Source organism: Hippopotamus amphibius, chromosome 7 (genome assembly GCF_030028045.1).
Source record: "Hippopotamus amphibius kiboko isolate mHipAmp2 chromosome 7, mHipAmp2.hap2, whole genome shotgun sequence".
Classification (NCBI taxonomy): Eukaryota; Metazoa; Chordata; class Mammalia; order Artiodactyla; family Hippopotamidae; genus Hippopotamus; species Hippopotamus amphibius.
In genome coordinates, this window is record NC_080192.1 from 95,340,153 (window position 1) to 95,358,571 (window position 18,419).

An 18,419-nucleotide genomic window follows, 5' to 3' on the forward strand; every position below is an offset into this window, starting at 1 on the left:
TTTTATGCATTTAATTAAAATTTAATATTTTTACATAGAAATATTTTTAAATTGTATGCTTCACATTCGCATAAAATGCAACTGCACTGCAAGAGAAAGACTTAAGATACAGATAGTGACCACTGACACATAGGAGATCATTTGCAGTCTTAGTAATTCAGTGAAGTAGTAGAGTCAGATTGTAGTTCAGAGCTGAGTAACTCAAAAGGAAAGGAAGGGTAGACAAGTGTAAGCCTCCTTTTTCAACAAGCCCTTCAAGTTTGGCTGTGAAGGGAAAGTGAATACTGAAGTGGCAGCTAAAGACGTAAGAGAAATTAGAGAGATTATTACTTTTAAATTCACTTAGGGAGTTGAGAGAAGAGTTTTAAGGTAGGAGAAGCTGAATTATATTTTTATGCTTAACAGAAAGAGGAGGAAGGTTGATTTAGGATGAGTGACATGAAGTGATTATAGATAGAGGTAGGACCCCTGGAACTGAATCCAGAGTTCAAGAGAGGGGCTACCTCTTCTACTACAGTAACAAGAGAGAAGGGGTTAAGAACAGGTGTAAAATAGAGTAATTCATATAGGGGAGAGAGAGGAATTGAAGGAATTAAGTAAATTTCTCTTGTTTAGTAACCGTTTTTAGTAGATAACAGTGTTGAGTGGTGGTCACAATTTTTTAATTGTATGGTATTAGCAAAGCAAAAGCGTTCAAGGAGCAAAGACTGAAAGAAAAATAAAACACTCTGATCATCGTAAATCACAGGTTTAAAATTATGAGACTTATTACTCATCTATTCTTTCAAGCTGTATTTTGTTGACTTTCCACCATGTAAGGTGCTGTGCCATGTTTTTTTTCCTGAAGAGCTCACAGTCTTGAAGTCCACTTGAAGTCCACTATCCTTGTAATGTAATTCAAACATTACAATTTTTGAATTAAAATCATAACTATAAATTGAAGTGAATTAACCATGTGTTTTTTTCCTGCAGAGTAAACTATTTACTTTCACTATGTTTTTGTAGAATATGGACAGTAAGAGGTTTCTCTTATATACCCTGCTTCTGTCTTTTGTTTTGCTCTAAGAAGAAAGTATATGCTATTAGAAATCCATTAACATTTTACTAGTTCATGCAAAGTTAAGGATCCTTGGTTATTATTCATTCACCCATCATCCATTTATTTACTAGCTACTTAGCTAGGCATTGGCGAGATGAAGTTTAAGGGATAGCAGTTAATATTAATTCAGTGCTTACATGATGCTAGACAGTTTGTTCTAAGCACTTTACATAGCTATCTCATTTACAGGTCCATGAGCTAGACACTGTTCATATTCCTATTTAACAAATATGGAAACTGAGGCACAAAGAGGTTAAGCAGATGCCTAGGGTTACATGGCTAGGAAGTGGTAGAGCTGGGATCCAACTGCAGGCAGACTGACTTTAGGGCCCTTTCTCCTAACTACTGTGCTAAGCCACTTCTCTGCGGTATTGAGTATTGGTTGACACAACCCCTGTCCTCAAAAAACTTAATCTCACATACGGAGTGAATTGTGATTAAAAATTATATCACACTGAATTTCTTTACTTGAAAGAAATGAGGAAGTAGGTATTTAATGTCTTGAGGGACTTGAGGCTTACTTACTTGCCCTTGGTAATCTGTTTAATTTGACTAATTCAGGACAGTAATCTAGTCCACTGTTCTTTTCACCTCAACATGCTGAATTTTGTTTTTTAATGATAAGAAATACCACATGCTGAAAATAAAGTAACATTTGGATTAAAATCTTGAAAAGTAAATATATAATCTCTCTGTTGAATTTAGGAATTAACTTGTATTCTAAGGATTATAATAAAGAAGAGATAACCAGTGGAAATGCTAGTTCTGCCCTTCCAAACTAATAACATTCTTTTTCCTTTACTTCTTATCAGTCATCTGCCATGTGCGAGACCTAGAGGATAGCCAGTTCGTAAGCATTATCTCTTTCAGTAACAGCAACACTGAAAGATAGATATTGTTGTCCATGTTTAATGGATACAGATATTGAGACTCAAAAGAAGTAATTGGCCCACCGTCATGCATCCAGTAATTGGCAGTACTGGAATTCAAATCCAGATTTCTCTGATTTCAAATCCAATATACTTTATTTACTTTGTGCTGAATTGTTTCCCAAGAAGTAGGTTTATTTGCAGAAATGAGATCGTTTCAGTCCCCTAAATAGGAACTTTTTCAGTTTTTTCCTAGTTTAAATTTTTTATACAGTATTTTGTTTCATCTTATACCCATGTCTCTTTATTTGCTTTACTCTCTAGCTGCAGAAGAAAGGAAACCAGCTGAAGTTCTCATTGTCGAGGGACAACAATATGCTGTTGTTGGGTGAGTGACACATTTTTCTTTATTAGTTGAGTCAAGTATTTAAAACATAGGTCAAGTTATCCCTTGATGTGAATTGGAAATTTTGGATTAACAATTGTAAATCTTACAAAGAATTTTAGAGAAATTTTATGGATTCCTTTTTATTTTCCTGTGTTTTGTAGTATTCTGTATCATTAGGGACTACACTGGGTTAACAAAAAAGAGGCTGGTTGATTTTTCCCACATAACAAGAACCTAGAGGTACATAATCCAAGGGTGCTATAGTGGCTCCATGATGTTTAAGTGTCTCAAGCTCTTTCTTTTTTTCTGCAGCTTTTTTTAGTGTGTATTATACAGCGTAGTAGTTGAAGTTGTTAGCTCTGAAGTCATACTGCTTAGGTTTGAATCCCAACAGCTCTCATACTTTGTGACCTTGGGCAAGTTACTCTGTGTGCCTGAGTTTCCTTATTTGTAAAACAAAATGTGGATAATAGTACTATAATTAAAATTACTGTGAAATTAAACAGGTAATTCATGTACAGCATCTAGCACAAATTCTAACAAGAAGTTGATAGTTGTTGGTAGTTATTTCCATTACTATCATTTGTCATTAGGTCTTTTACTGTTTTACCAATAACAGTATTTCAAATTCAAGTTAACTAAGAAAAATATGATTTCCAGTGTTGTTTGTCTAGTACTATATGCCTTTTATCAAATGGGTAGTTAAGATAATATCTTCACATATTTTAATTTTAGTAACACTTCATAGTTTAGATATTTTCATATATATGATCTTGTTTGATCGCTACAACCACATTGTGAAATAGACATTTCAGGGATTATTGTTCCCTTTCTAGAGTTAGGAGAATTGGAACTTGGAAGTTTAAGTAGTTAATATAAAATTACCCAAATGGAGCCAGAATTAGAATCAAAATCTAACTCCCATATCTACTCCACAATTCTTTTTCACTTTTCTTCTTTGTTTCTTGTCACTAAGTCTTTTCTGAAACAGCCATCCCCTCCAGGAAAAGTGAATGATCCTCTCCTCATAACTCTGTGTGCCTCTATTGTGGCACTTTTCTGCAGTATATTAGAATTATTTATTTGTGTATATATATCTCCCTGGTTAGTCTCTGTATTCCTCAAAGATGAGAATCATATCTTACCATTTTAATTTTTCTTGGCACCTCATAAGCACTCAAATAGTGTGTATAGAATTTATGCTTTTTCTCAACCTGTGTGATATCCAGCACTTTGAAATGCACCCGTTGTAGGTTAAAGCTTCCATTCCTTTCTTTTCTGGAGTTCTTTTCCTTTTTTGGTATAATAAAGCTTTTTTCAAACTCCCTGTAATCTTAGTCCTTCAATCTAATTATGATTTCTTTCCTTGGTTACCCATTGCAGTTGGCCCTCTATATCCATGGGTTCCACATCCAACCAACCAGGATGCAGAACCCATGGATATAGAGGGAAGACTTCACTATGATATTTTATATAAAGGACTTGAGCATGCATTGTTTTTGGTATCCATAGGGTGTCCTGGAACCAATCCTCCGTGGATAACAAGGAAGGACTATGTCTTGTTACTCTTCCCTTGCTTGATGGAAATGGTCCCCTCTAGCTGTCTGGCTTTCTTGCTCTTTAGTCAAAGAGACTACTGCCAAAAAACTGAACTCCCTGGCAAATGGCAAAGTATTATATCTTTTTTTTTTTTTTTTGGCAATTTGAATTATCTTATTTATTCAAATATCCAAACTATAGCAACATAAAATAATTATTTCATATTTCAATTTTTCAAGGCATCAGAAATTAATATGGTGGGAAGATTGACATATTTCTACCAGCAGGGATTCTAATATCAGACACTACCGCAAATATACAAGACCTAATATTTTATGAAATTTAAAACTTTCACATTTGTTGTCATCTAATTTACGTAGTACTTCTCTTGCATCTCATTGGAAATAATCTATGCCCCAAATAATTTGATATTATTAACTCTCTAGAAAATCATTGTTGATGCAAGAGTTATTTATATATTTGTGGTGATACTACACATCTTAGTTTATGCCTATATTACTGGTGTTAGTGCCCCCATTTACTCTTTTTTTTTTTATTTTTTAATTTTTTAATTTTTTTTATTATTTTTTTTTGGGGGGTATACCAGGTTCAATCATCTGTTTTTATACACATATCCCCGTATTCCCTCCCTTCCTTGACTCCCCCCCTCTCGAGTCCCCCCCACCCTCCCCGCCCCAGTCCTCTAAGGCATCTTCCGTCCTCGAGTTGGACTCCCTTTGTTATACAACAACTTCCCACTGACTATTTTACAGTTGGTAGTATATATATGTCTGTGCTACTCTTTCGCTTCGTCTCAGTTTCCCCTTCACCCCCCTCCCCCTCCCATACCTCGAGTTCTCCAGTCCATTCTCTGTATCTGCATCCTTGTTCTTGTCACTGAGTTCATCAGTACCATTTTTAGATTCCGTATATGTGAGTTAGCATACAATATTTGTCCTTCTCTTTCTGACTTACTTAACTCTGTATGACAGATTGTAGTTCTATCCACCTCATTACATATGGCTCCATCTCATCCCTTTTTATAGCTGAGTAATATTCCATTGTATATATATGCCACATCTTCTGTATCCATTCATTTGTTGATGGGCATTTAGGTTGCTTCCATGTCCTGGCTATTGTAAAGAGTGCTGCAATAAACATGATGGTACAAGTTTCTTTTGGGATTATGGTTTTCTTTGGGTATATGCCCAGGAGTGGGATTACTGGATCATATGGTAGTTCTATTTGTAGTTTTTGAAGGAACCTCCAAATTGTTTTCCATAGTGGCTGTACCAACTTACAGTCCCACCAACAGTGCAGGAGAGTTCCCTTTTCTCCACACCCTCTCCAACATTTGTTGTTTCCAGACTTTGTGATGATGGCCATTCTGATTGGTGTGAGGTGATACCTCATTGTGGCTTTGACTTGCATTTCTCTGATGATGAGTGATGTTGCACATCTTTTCGTGTGTTTGTTGGCCATCTGTATGTCTTCTTTGGAGAAATGTCTATTTAGGTCTTCCGCCCATTTGTGGATTGGGTTATTTGCTTTTTTGGTCTTAAGCTTCATGAGCTGCTTGTATATTTTGGACGTTAATCCTTTGTCCGTTGTTTCATAGGCAATTATTTTTTCCCATTCTGAGGGTTGCCTTTTAGTCTTGTTTATGGTTTCTTTCACTGTGCAAAAGCTTTTAAGTTTCATGAGGTCCCATTTGTTTATTCTTGATTTGATTTCCATGATTCTAGGAGGTGGGTCAAAAAGGATGGCGCTTTGATGGATGTCATAGAGTGTTCTGCCTATGTTTTCCTCTAGGAGTTTTATAGTGTCTGGCCTTACATGTAGGTCTTTAATCCATTTGGAGTTTATTTTTGTGTATGGTGTTAGGAAGTGTTCTAATTTCATTCTTTTACATGTTGCTGTCCAATTTTCCCAGCACCACTTATTGAAGAGGCTGTCTTTTTTCCATTGTATACTCGTGCCTCCTTTGTCAAAGATAAGGTGCCCATATGTGTTTGGGCTTACTTCTGAGTTCTCTATTCTATTCCATTGATCTTCCTTTCTATTTTTGTGCCAGTACCATACTGTCTTGATCACTATGGCCTTGTAGTATAGTTTGAAGTCAGGAAGCCTGATTCCACCAACTCCATTTTTCCTTCTCCAGATTGCTTTGGCTATTTGGGGTCTTTTGTGTTTCCATACAAATCGTAAGATTTCTTGCTCTAGTTCTGTGAAAAATGCCATTGGTAATTTGATCGGGATTGCATTGAATCTGTAAATTGCTTTGGGTAGTACAGACATTTTCACGATGTTGATTCTTCCAATCCAGGAACATGGTATGTCCCTCCATCTGTTTATGTCGTCTTTGATTTCTTTCATCAATGTCTTAAAGTTTTCTGCATACAGATCTTTTGGCTCCTTAGGCAGATTTATTCCTAGGTATTTTATTCTTTTTGTTGCAATGGTGAATGGGAGAGTTTCCTTAATTTCTCTTTCTGCTCTTCCATTGTTAGTGTATAGGAATGCAAGAGATTTCTGTGCATTAATTTTGTATCCTGCTACTTTACTAAACTCATCAATGAGTGCTAGCAGTTTTCTGGTAGAGTCTTTAGGGTTTTCTATATATAATATCATGTCATCTGCAAAGAGTGACAATTTGACTTCTTCTTTTCCAATTTGGATTCCTTTTATTTCTTTTTCTTCTCTGATTGCTGTGTCTAAAACTTCCAAAACTATGTTGAATAATAGTGGTGAGAGTGGACACCCTTGTCTTGTTCCTGTTCTTAGAGGGAATTCTTCCAGTTTTTCCCCATTGAGAACGATGTTGGCTTTTGGTTTTTCATATATGGCTTTTATGATGTTGAGGTAATTTCCTTCTATGCCCATTTTCTGGAGAGCTTTTATCATAAATGGACGTTGAACTTTGTCAAAAGCTTTTTCTGCATCTATTGAAGTGATCATATGGTTTTTATCCTTCAATTTGTTGATATGATGTTTCACGTTGATTGATTTGCGTATATTGAAGAATCCTTGCATCCCAGGGATAAACCCCACTTGATCATGGTGTATGATTTTTTTAATGTGCTGTTGCAGTCTGTTAGCTAGTATTTTGTTGAGGATTTTTGCATCTATATTCATCAGTGATATTGGTCTGTAGTTTTCTTTTTTTGTGACATCTTTGCCTGGTTTTGGTGTCAGGGTGATGGTAGCCTCGTAGAATGAGTTTGGGAGTGTTCCGCCTTCTGCAATATTTTGGAAGAGTTTGAGAAGGATAGGTGTTAACTCTTCTCGAAATGTTTGATAGAATTCGCCCGTGAACCCATCTGGTCCTGGACTTTTGTGTGTTGGGAGATTTTTAATCACTGCCTCAATTTCCATACTTGTGATTGGTCTGTTCATGGTTTCTATTTCTTCCTGGTTCAGTCTTGGAAGATTGTATTTTTCTAAGAATGTATCCATTTCTTCCAGGTTATCCAATTGATTGGCATATAGTTGCTTGTAGTAGTCTCTCATGATGTTTTGTATTTCTGAGGTGTCTGTTGTTACTTCTCCTTTTTCATTTCTAATTCTGTTGATTTGCATCTTCTCCCTTTTTTTCTTGATGAGTCTGGCTAATGGTTTTATCAATTTTGTTAATCTTCTCAAAGAACCAGCTTTTAGTTTTATTTATTTTTCTTATGGTTTCTTTCCTTTCTTTTTCATTTATTTCTGCTCTGATCTTTATGATTTCTTTCCTTCTGCTCACTTTGGGGTTTCTTTGTTCTTCTTTCTCTAGTTGTTTGAGGTGTAAGGTTAGGTTGTTTATTCGATAATTTTCTTGTTTCTTAAGGTAGGACTGTATTGCTATAAACTTCCCTCTTAGAACTGCTTTTGCTGCGTCCCATAGGTTTTGGGTTGTTGTGTTTTCATTGTCATTTGTTTCTAGATATATTTTGATTTCCTCTTTGATTTCTTTAGTGATTTCTTGGTTGTTTAGGAGTGAATTGTTTAGCCTCCATGTGTTTGTATTTTTTGCAGTTTTTTTCCTGTAATTGATCTCTAGTCTCATGGCGTTGTGGTCTGAGAAGATGCTTGATATGATTTCAATTTTCTTGAATTTGCTGAGGTTTGATTTGTGACCCAAGATGTGATCTATCCTGGAAAATGTTCCATGTGCACTTGAGAAGAAAGTGTAGTCTGTCGTTTTTGGATGGAATGTCCTATAAATATCAATGAAGTCGAGATGGTCTAATGTGTCATTTAAAGCTTGTGTGTCTTTATTTTCTGTTTGGATGATCTGTCCATTGATGTAAGTGGGGTGTTCAAATCTCCCACTATTATTGTGTTACTGTCGATGTCCCCTTTTATAGCTGTTAGCATTTGCCTTATGTATTGAGGTGCTCCTATATTGGGGGCATAGATATTTACCATTGTGATATGTTCTTCTTGAATGGATCCCTTGATCATTAGGTAGTGTCCTTCCTTGTCTCTTTTAATAGTCTTTACTTTCAAGTCTAATTTGTCTGATATGAGTATTGCTACTCCAGCTTTCTTTGGACTTCCATTTGCATGGAATATCTTTTTCCATCCCTTTACTTTCAGTCTATATGTATCCCTTGGTCTGAAGTGGGTTTCTTGTAGGCAGCATATAGAAGGGTCTTGTTTTTGTATCCATTCAGCCAGTCTGTGTCTTTTGGTTGGAGCATTTAATCCATTTACATTTAAGGTGATTATTGACATGTGTGTTCCTATTACCATTTTCTGAATTGTTTTGGGTTTGTATTTGTAGGTGTTTTCCTTTTCTTGTGTTTCCTACTTAGAGAAGTTCCTTTAGCACTTGTTGTAAGGCTGGTTTGGTGGTGCTGAATTCTCTTAACTTTTGCTTGTCTGGAAAGCTTTTGATTTCTCCCTCAAATCTGAATGAGATTCTTGCTGGGTAGAGTATTCTTGGCTGTAGGTTTCTCTCTTTCAGGACTTTCAGTATATCCTGCCATTCCCTTCTGGCCTGCAGAGTTTCTGTAGAAAGGTCAGCTGTTATCCTGATGGGTTTTCCCTTATATGTTGTTTGTTGCTTTTCTCTTGCTGCTTTTAATATTTTTTCTTTGTGTTTAATTGTTGTTAGTTTGATTAATATGTGTCTTGGTGTATTTCTCCTTGGGTTTATTCTGTATGGGACTCTCTGTGCTTCTTGGACTTGGTGAATTATTTCCTTTCCCATGTTGGGGAAGTTTTCCACTAGAACCTCTTCAAATATTTTCTCAGACCCTTTCTTGTTTTCTTCTTCTTCTGGGATGCCTATAATTCAAATGTTGGTACGCTTAATGTTATCAGTGAGGTCTCTGAGACTGTCTTCTATTCTTTTTTCTTTTTCCTGCTCTGTGGCAGTTATTTCCCCCATTCTATCTTCCAACTCACTTATTCGTTCTTCTGCCAAAGTCATTCTGCTGGTTATAGCATCTAGAGTATTTTTAATTTCAGTTATTTTGTTATCCATTGCTGTTTGTTTTTCTGAGTTCTTATGAACTGTTTCTTGTACTTTCTCTATTTTGTTATCGAGATTTTGTATCATTTTTACTATCATTACTCTAAATTCTTTTTCAGGCATTTTTCCTGTTTCCTCCTCATTTATTTGGTCTTGTGGGTTTTTTTCCTGCTCCTTTGCCTGCATGGTGTTTCTTTGTTTCCTCATGGTTGTGCAAACTTTTGGGGTTGCTTGTCCTGGCGATAGAGGTGTTTATAGAAGACTGTCCAAGCCTCAGACTAATGTCCAAGTATTGGATTAAACGAATATTAAGTCTAGGAAACACATACATGTATAAGACACACAATTACTGAATCCGTTAGGACATAAGGCTCTAGAAAGACCTGACAGAACCCCAGTGTGCTATCAGATATTCAAAGAGAAACCCAGCAGAAATTGACAACTGAAACAGAACAAATCAGAGACAAAAGCAAAAGCAAACAAACAACAAATAACACCCTACACATACAAACATCAATCCAGGGAAATTTTGTAAGCTAGGTTCAAATATAGAAAAGAGCCAGAGTACCACCGGAGAGAATGGAGATTCTCAGAATGTAATTAGACAACTGTACTAAGAACTAAGATAAAGACAAAAGCCTAATATTAAATGCCAAGGCAGTGCGTCATCTGGAGAATAGAGGAAGGAGTCTGAGCAGACCGATAGTGTTGCTTATAAGTATGTTAAGATAAAATAATCTTAAAATGGCTGGAAGAAAGGGGAACAGAAGAGCGTAATGTGGTTGGAAATATGCAAATAAAAAGAAAGGAATAGAAATGTATAGAAGATAGGGATGAAAGGAAAGTGTGAGAGATATATTGTCCGTACTACCAAAAACTTAGCTAGATATAGAAGTATATAAAAAGGAAAAAATAAAGAATAAAAAATATCATTAAAAAATTATGTTATAAAACTTGTAGATCCCTTAGGGCTAAGATCGTATTTAATAAAGAAGAAAAAAAAAGAGAGAGAGAAAAAGAAAAAGAAAAAAAAAAAAAAAACAAATCCAGAACTGATCCCAGAATGGACCAGTTCAATAGGTATTGATACTACTATTTCTGTTTCCTTAGCGTCTCAGCTGTAAGTGTCCTTCTCCTTGCCTTGGGTTTTTTTGCATTATTCTGTGACCAGCAGAGGTTCCTTTATTGTTTGTCTGTAAGTGTCGGTGTGTGGAGAGGGAGAGGATACAATAGTGGCTCCTTCTCCTGGGAGTGAGTGAGCAGTGGCGCACTGTTGTTTCAGTCGGGCTTGGAGGTGCCTGTTACAGAGGGACGCTGGTGGCTCAGGAGTAAACAGAAAGTCTTAGAGTTGGGCCTCTCTCGGGGTTTTTTTCTTTTTGATGCTGTTTTTTTTTTTTTTTTTTCTCTCAGCAGCCTCCCTGCTGCTGGCGTTGCAAGGGGTTTTAATCTAGCCCCGCCCGAGCGCCTGAGGGTGCTTGTTTTCCCTGAGCGCCTTAGGTGGCCCGCAGGGCGTCTCTCCACTGCCTGTTGCAGAGGCACCGAAAGAGAGAGAGAGGCTGCGCGAGCGGCTCCTCCCCCCTGCCCGTGAGCCTGCAGCCTCCAGCCGCCATCATGGCCTGGCAGCTCTCAGGGACAGGCACTCCTCTCCGCGGACCTCCTCCCTCCTGTCCTCTCGGTCCGTCACCCTACTGGCAACAATGATTCTCACCCTAAACCAGCTCTCCGGTTCCCACGCTCCCGCTCCTGGACCCTCCGTTCAGCCGCGGATCGACGTCTTGGTCCGGGAACGCTGAGCTGTGCTGTGGACCCTCCGTATGTTTCTCACCCTCTCCCGTCTGCCACAGCTCCGCCGCTTCACCCTCTCTGAGCCGTCATAGATGCCTCCCTACCGGCTATGTCGGGCTCCCCGCAGTCCTTTCTGGTGTCTGAGGCCATCTTCTGGTGTTCAGCTGGTTCTCTGTGGGAATTACTGCATCCTTCCGTGCATTCCCAATGCATCTGTGGAGAGGGATGCACTCCACGTCTCTCTACTTCGCCGCCATCTTTTCTCTCCAAGTATTATATCTTGAGAGAGAAAATTACAAAAGATAAGCAATGGACTTCTGCTCAGTAAAGCAGACTCTAGGACTGTGCATGGAGAGTAATATATGTTCAATTAAACTGTTATAAAGGCTGGATACTCTCCTTGAATTGCTGCTCTCTGATCTCCTTCAGACTTTCATAAGACATTATTTTACATGGATCACTCATTTCTGAGACTCTCATTGAATTTAAGATGTCCTGTAATGAATGCCTCTTTCCTCCTTAATTTCAACCATATTTAACCTCTCAGTAGTGTCTCTTTTCAGCTTATGACATGCCCTACTAATGAGCCGATAACTTTCTCATCTTTGGAGAACCTTTTGTGACGTACCATTGAATTTCTTAGGAAATATATTGTTCTTAGAAGCCACAATTTTTCTTTCATCTCACTGAGAAAATCTAAACTAGGTTCCCTTCATTAATTCAACATTTATGAGGACCTACTACATAATCAGAAACACTGGTTAAGCTTTTTATCAGTGTTTTGAAATAGGCTAAGGAGTGGGATACCTGCCTTATTGCAGACTTACCTAGTGCGAATGTCACACAGAGAGTGATGTGCTTACAGCACAAAGTTTAAGGAGGTTCCCTTTCTCAGTGTCATACAAGTGATTACTCTGCAATTGCACAACCCTGAAATTGAGTGCCTCCTTAATTTTACACCTTAGGGATTTTCTGTTGCCTCACCATGGTCCCTACACTGCTGCACTTATAGGTAAAACACACCATTTAACAGTTACCAAGATCCGTATTGATTTTTATGTGCCAAATCAGTTTGATTTTTCTTGTTTTGAGTGCCTACTGGGTTATCTTTCTTTTTTTGTAGAACTGTATTGCTGTTGATAAGAATTATCCTTGAATATTGCCAGTGTGTGGATAATATCCCATCTGTTACTACTGACATGCTCACTCGTCTGTCAGATTTATTGAAGGTGTGTATGATTTCACTTTTATGGAAAAATAGTTGGAAGAAGTAATTCATTAGGGTGTGAGTAATCTTCCAACTCTAAGGCATTTCAAGGTTAAGCTATCTTTAAGACATTAATTTGGTGACATTTGATTGTGGTTGAATCACAGCATGTTATTTGAAGAAGGCCACCTGCTTCCTTCTCACTCCACGTTTAGTGATTCCTCATTACACCCATAGAGTTGTTAATGACATTGGAGACAGGAGATGATTTGTTCGTTAGGTGCTGAACATGACTGAGGCCACTTAGGTCAAAAAACCTGGACTGGTTTCAAATGTGCATGGAAGGAATTCACTGAACTTTACAAAATTCATCTCACTAAGGTTAGAGATTTTTCTTAAATCATTCTTTCAGAACCATTGATATAAAATGAAACTGTGGTGATAATTTTATTCAGTCATTTCATATTGACAGATATTTTAAACTGCTAGCTTAGAGAAAAGGCTTTATTTTTTTCAAATATCTAATCTATCAATTAATTTTGTCCCAAAATTAAGTTCTCATATTTTAGTCCAGAAAGATTTTGTTACCCTTTTGAAAATAGGACTATCCAATTAGAATGACTGAAACAACTAGTTTTGTGAATGCAAATTAAAGATTCATTTCTAAACAACAGATTTTTAGAATTTCTCAACTTTTTTCTTTCCTACCAGACTGTAAATATTATCATTTGGTAACACCCTTTTTTTTTTTTTTTTTTTATCATTACATAAACAGATCCTAGTTGCTCCTACTAGAAAAATTCATTTGGTCCTTGAATGAGAGGGAAGAGGAATGTATTTTTACAATTAACACATTACCAGCATATAAAGAATAGTTTTTAATAAATTGTTGGGTTTTTTTCCCTTCCTTTGTTAGTACTTCAATTCAAGAAGTTGCCAGTTAGTTCTTGGAGCTGGTGCACTGCAAGTTGTTGGACTGAAAACAATAACTACAAAAAATTTGGGTATGGATTCTTGGATTTAATTCACAGGCTGAGGTGTTACAGTGATGTCGCTATACTTACGTTTTTATTATACCTGATGTTTTTAATGCCTCTAACTAAAGGCTCTAAAAGTAGTAATGCTACTTCACTTTTTTATGTATTGCCTTAATTAAAAAATAACTTCTGGAGAAATGTTATGAGGAATTTTCACTCTAATACATATAAGTTACTAGAAAGTTGCACTACTGTAAAAAAAAATGTTAAAATGTAATATGTATGAAGTATATGTTGTATGTATGGTGTGAGAGGTATCTGAATGTCAGAAGAGAATCAGTTGTCCCTTTAGCTTCCTCATGTCAGTACTACTCACAACTTGAGTCCATTGGGAAAAGCAGCATAATTCATTACATCATTCAGTACCAAATGATTTTCTTAAACAAAATGAAATATGTTGCTTCCTGTCACTGCGTTCCTCGTTTATGTAATAAACTGGGGTCTGTATAAATTTCATTGATTTTTTTTTTTAATATAATTTGATAGGTAAAGTCAGCTAATACCTTTTTTTTTTCTCCCTGATATATCCACCTCCCGGATCTTCAGCTCTTTCTTCACGCTGTTTGCAGTTAATTGTGCACTACATTCCTGTGATCCGGGCTCATTTTGAAGCTCGACTGCAGCCTAAGCAATACAGTATGCTTAGGCATTTTGATCATATCACTAAGGTACCTTTCTGTATATTTTCTACTGGAGTTTCATAAATGTAACTCTTTAATTGTTAAGTATTTTAGATGTGTCCCAGGGACTTTAAAATACAGTGTTATTTCTCATTACAGGACTACCATGACCACATAGCTGAAATATCAGCTAAGCTTGTAGCGATAATGGATAGCTTATTTGACAAGCTGTTGTCTAAGGTAATAATTTATGGAAATTATTAGGTTTTGCTTAAAAGCCTTGTGACTTCACAGTTGTCTAACAAATTAAAATTCTTCAGGGTTTAGGGAAAAACTCAAATGTTCAGATCACCCAATTAGTTGATATTCATTTCCTAAGGGACTTGGGGGTACTGGGGCGGGGGGGCGGTAGATGATTTCAAGGATGATAGAAACCCTATATAGAAGTAATTTTATATTAGCTGCATTAAAAGTTATCTTCTTCAAAGCATATTTTAGTCTGAAAGCCTTCCATAGACAGAATTGAGAAAATAAAGATCAAAATAGAGAAAAAAATTAAATTATTTGCGATAAAGTGTGTTACTTTATTTTTCAGGCTAAAGAGAGCCTGAGGTGCTCTATTATTTCCGTCATAGATATTCAATTTCAGTATTTGTTTCTTATTTGCTTCCCATTCCAAATAGGTCATTAAAAGGAGCACTGCTTTCCAAAGAATTCTTAATTGCACTGGGAGGGTATCTTCAGAAAAATGTCACTTAATCAGCCCTAGTCACTTTTGCCCTGTCCCTCACTCTTTCCTTTCTCTAAATTATTCAGTACATGTCTTAGAGAGAAAGCAGAAATTTCATACCTTGGAAGTTTGAAGGTTTATTTAGTTTGTACTTTTGCCCCAGAGTATTTTTAGAGTTAATCTTACAGAGCAAGACACTTTGATATGCTTTTCCTTCTACTTGGATCCTTCAGATTCTGAGATGGCAAGAGCAACAGACACATAAAAATTATGAAAAGGCAAGATAAAGTGGTGCCTATTCACACCCAGATCTTTTAAGTTGGCAGTGAGAAAAGAGTGATTAGAAAATAAGAATATGTTTGTTTAATGTTAAGTTCTCAAACATTTTGGTCATTAGGACCCCCTTTACATTCTTAAAAATAATTGAAGACCCCAAAGAGCTTTTGTTTATGCAGATATACCTATCAGTAAGTACCATCCATATTAGAAATTGAAACTAAAAAATTTTAAAACACAAGAATATGTAAACACACATTTGATTAGCCTTCAGAATGACATCACAGGTAATCTAAAAATCCCCACTATTCAATCACGAGAGATTGAAAGTGGGTAATACTAATCTTAGTATTATTATGAAAATAATACTCTGACTCCCAGGTGTCCTCAGACCACACTTTGAGAACCTCTCGTGTAGTTAGTTAGTAGATAACATAGATGTTTTATGCTCTTCTTTTAAGAAGCTTAAGGAATTTATACTTATATGCAAACATACCTATATTATGTTATGCCTTCTAAGTGTCTAGTTTTGTATGGAGAAAAATTGTTTAGAAATTCTCTATTTTCTTCATGATTGCTAAGTACAAGCTAAATTCAAAAGCAGTTCTATTCTACCAGTTTCCTTTTTGATACATGACATTCTTCTGTCAATGAATAACACATTGTAACTACCTTCAAGAAGTTTACCATCTAACAAGGCAGAAGACTTAACATCTAACAGTGCAGAGTAGGGCAAGTGTTAAATAGTGAAACTAGTAATATGCTGGGGAATAGAATGAAAAACCGAAAAAGTGCTTGTACTCTTAAAACCCTGACTTTTTCTATCATGTTGGTTGGTCATCCAGAGTTTATGAACAAGAATTGGGACTGTGGCTAGACTTTTTCCTATAACTTTTTCATCATTTTCTTTTCCTTCCTTCCTTCCTTCCTTTTCTTTCTTTCCCTTTCTCTTCCTTCCTTCCTTTCCTTTCTTTCCCTTTCCCTTCCTTCCTTCCTTCCTTCCTTCCTTCCTTCCTTCCTTCCTTCCTTCCTTCCTTCCTTTCTTTCGTGCTTTCTTTTCTCCTTTTCTCTTTCTTTCTCTCTGGTAAAGAAAAATAAAGAAAATTATTTAACGAGCTTCCCATATATTTATAATTTATATTTAACAGTCATTAATATTTTTCTTTTTTTGCTAAAATATCTTATAGCTAATTTGAGGCACTATAGTATTTCATCCCTAAATACTTAAGTATATATTTCTAAAAACTAGGGAGGGATACTTTTTTATATAATCACACTACGATATCACACCTGACAAAATTAACAATAATTCCTTAATATCCTTTAATACTTATTTCTATTTGAAACTTATCAGTTGTCCCAAGATGTCTTTTTACAATAATTTGTTTGAACAAAGGCTTCTATATGATCTACATATTGCATTCGGTTATGTCTTTTTTTTATAAGTCTTTTATAAAAGTTATAAAAGTCTCTTAAGTCTTTTATGAACTTCAGACTCCTCCCTTCCCATTTTTTATGTCTTTTTTTTAATATCAAGAGTGTGCCTGGACATTTTTGCAGCATAGTGTTTTCTCTACTGCCTTCTCCACTGATGACTATTCCTGTTACCCTGACATGTTATATTTTCCCTGTATTATCAAGTCTCTCTTTACCACTCCCTGGCCTACTTGCTTCCATGGGTTGCCCAGGAGTTTGACCCTGTTTTTACTTCATACCAAAATTGCAGGCAGTGTTTGATTTGGGTTAGTCTCTCAATTTTTAGCTTTTCATTTTCTTATCTGGAATTTTAATTTGGGGCAAGAAGAATAACACAGTAATAAAATATAGGCTGATTCTAAGAAGCTAATAAATAAGGGCATCTTTCCTTGGGTAGAATGAAACATTAACATCTAATTGTGCTACTGGCTAGACTAATGTCACAGCCACCATCGAGTTAAATTATGTTAGGTTAATAGAGATACACAAGGGTGAAGAAGCCTTTGTTTGATCTTGTCCTCAAATAGTAAAATATCTAGTAGGATAATTATATCAATAATTGTAATAGGAGCTAGATTATGTAAAATATCATAAGTAAGGAATTTATTCAGTGCTATTGGAGCTTTTAATGTTTTGAAAGAGATGGTTGTCTCTGGAGAGGGACATCTGGGAAAGCTTTCTGGATTAGGCATACATGTAAGTTTTGCTTTTAAAGATACGTACAGTTAGAGCAAATGAAGTTGAAGTGAAGAGATACTCTGAGGTAACAGACATGTTGCTAGGAATCATAAGAAGGAAGTTTAGTACTGGGTTTTGGAGTCAAGTAGACTTAAGTTCAAATTCTGTGTCACACATTAGTTATTGAAGAACCTTGGGCAAATCATGAATCTCCTTAAGCCTTGGTTTCTGTCTCTAAATGAGGACTATAGTTGTTCCAGTGAATGTTAACTGCTAATGCTTTTGCTGTTGTTAATAATAACAAAGGTAAATGATTCCATTTAGCTGATGTGTTAGGGTGGGTAAACCCAGGGATGGGAGATATGTTGGAAAGACAATGGAGAGCTTTGACTACCAGTGGAAAGCTAAGCAATTTAAGTCAGATTTTTGGAGGTACAATTTACATTCAGTAAATTTCATCCTTTCTAAGTGTATAGTTTGATGAATTTTAACATGTATACGGTAGTGGAACTACCACAATCAAGATATAGAACAATTCCATCACTGTTAAACATTCTCTAGAGCATTTTTGAAGTTAATCCTTTCCTGACACCCCAAAACCATGGCAACCACTGATCAGATTTTCTTCCGTATAGTTTTGCCTTTTCCAGAATGTCCTATAAATGGCATTATACAAAATATAATCTCTTGTCCCAGGTTCCTTTCATTTAGCATAATGCTTTTGAAATGCATGGATGTTATAGCATGTGTTAATGGCTTGTTCATTTTTCTTATACAGTGATATTGATTGCATGGATGTACTTATCCATTCATCAGTTGACAGGTGTTTGGGTTTTCTCCAGTTTCTGGCTGTTGTGAATAATGCCGCTACATACATTCATGGGCACATCTTTGTGTGGGCATGTGTTTTCATTTCTTTTGTGTAAGTACCTTGGAACATATTGATGGTGGCACAGAAATGTTAAACTTTATGATAATTTTATAAAAAACTGCCGAATTATTTTCCAAAGTAACTATACCATTTTGTTTTCTACTTGTGATGTATAAGAGTTCTAGGTACTCTTTTTCTTTACCAGCACCTTCCATTGTCTCTCTTTTTTTTAATGTTACTCTTCTAGTAGGTCTGTATTGAGTGATATCTCATTGTGGTTTTAATTTATATAATGACTAATATGTTGAGTATCTTTTCATGTGTTGGTTTGCCATCCATACTGTTTCTCTGGCAAAGTGTTCAAATTTTTTTGCTCATTTTAAAAA

General features: G+C 36.1%; 1 protein-coding gene across 5 annotated transcripts in view; it reads left to right on the forward strand.

The window, feature by feature from the left end:
* VPS54 (VPS54 subunit of GARP complex) overlaps positions 1-18,419 on the forward strand; it is a 104,094-nt gene that overhangs the window by 70,150 nt on the left and 15,525 nt on the right. For 3 of the 5 annotated variants that reach the window (XM_057741643.1, XM_057741644.1, XM_057741645.1), the window contains exons 16-20: positions 2,293-2,356; positions 12,262-12,367; positions 13,262-13,349; positions 13,929-14,050; positions 14,162-14,242. In XM_057741643.1, the coding sequence (XP_057597626.1) occupies positions 2,293-2,356; positions 12,262-12,367; positions 13,262-13,349; positions 13,929-14,050; positions 14,162-14,242 (461 nt within the window). Of the gene's footprint in view, positions 1-2,292; positions 2,357-12,261; positions 12,368-12,625; positions 12,727-13,261; positions 13,350-13,928; positions 14,051-14,161; positions 14,243-17,940; positions 18,085-18,419 lie in introns of those variants that run through there. The other 2 variants (XR_009054687.1, XR_009054688.1) reach the window with 2 other exon arrangements.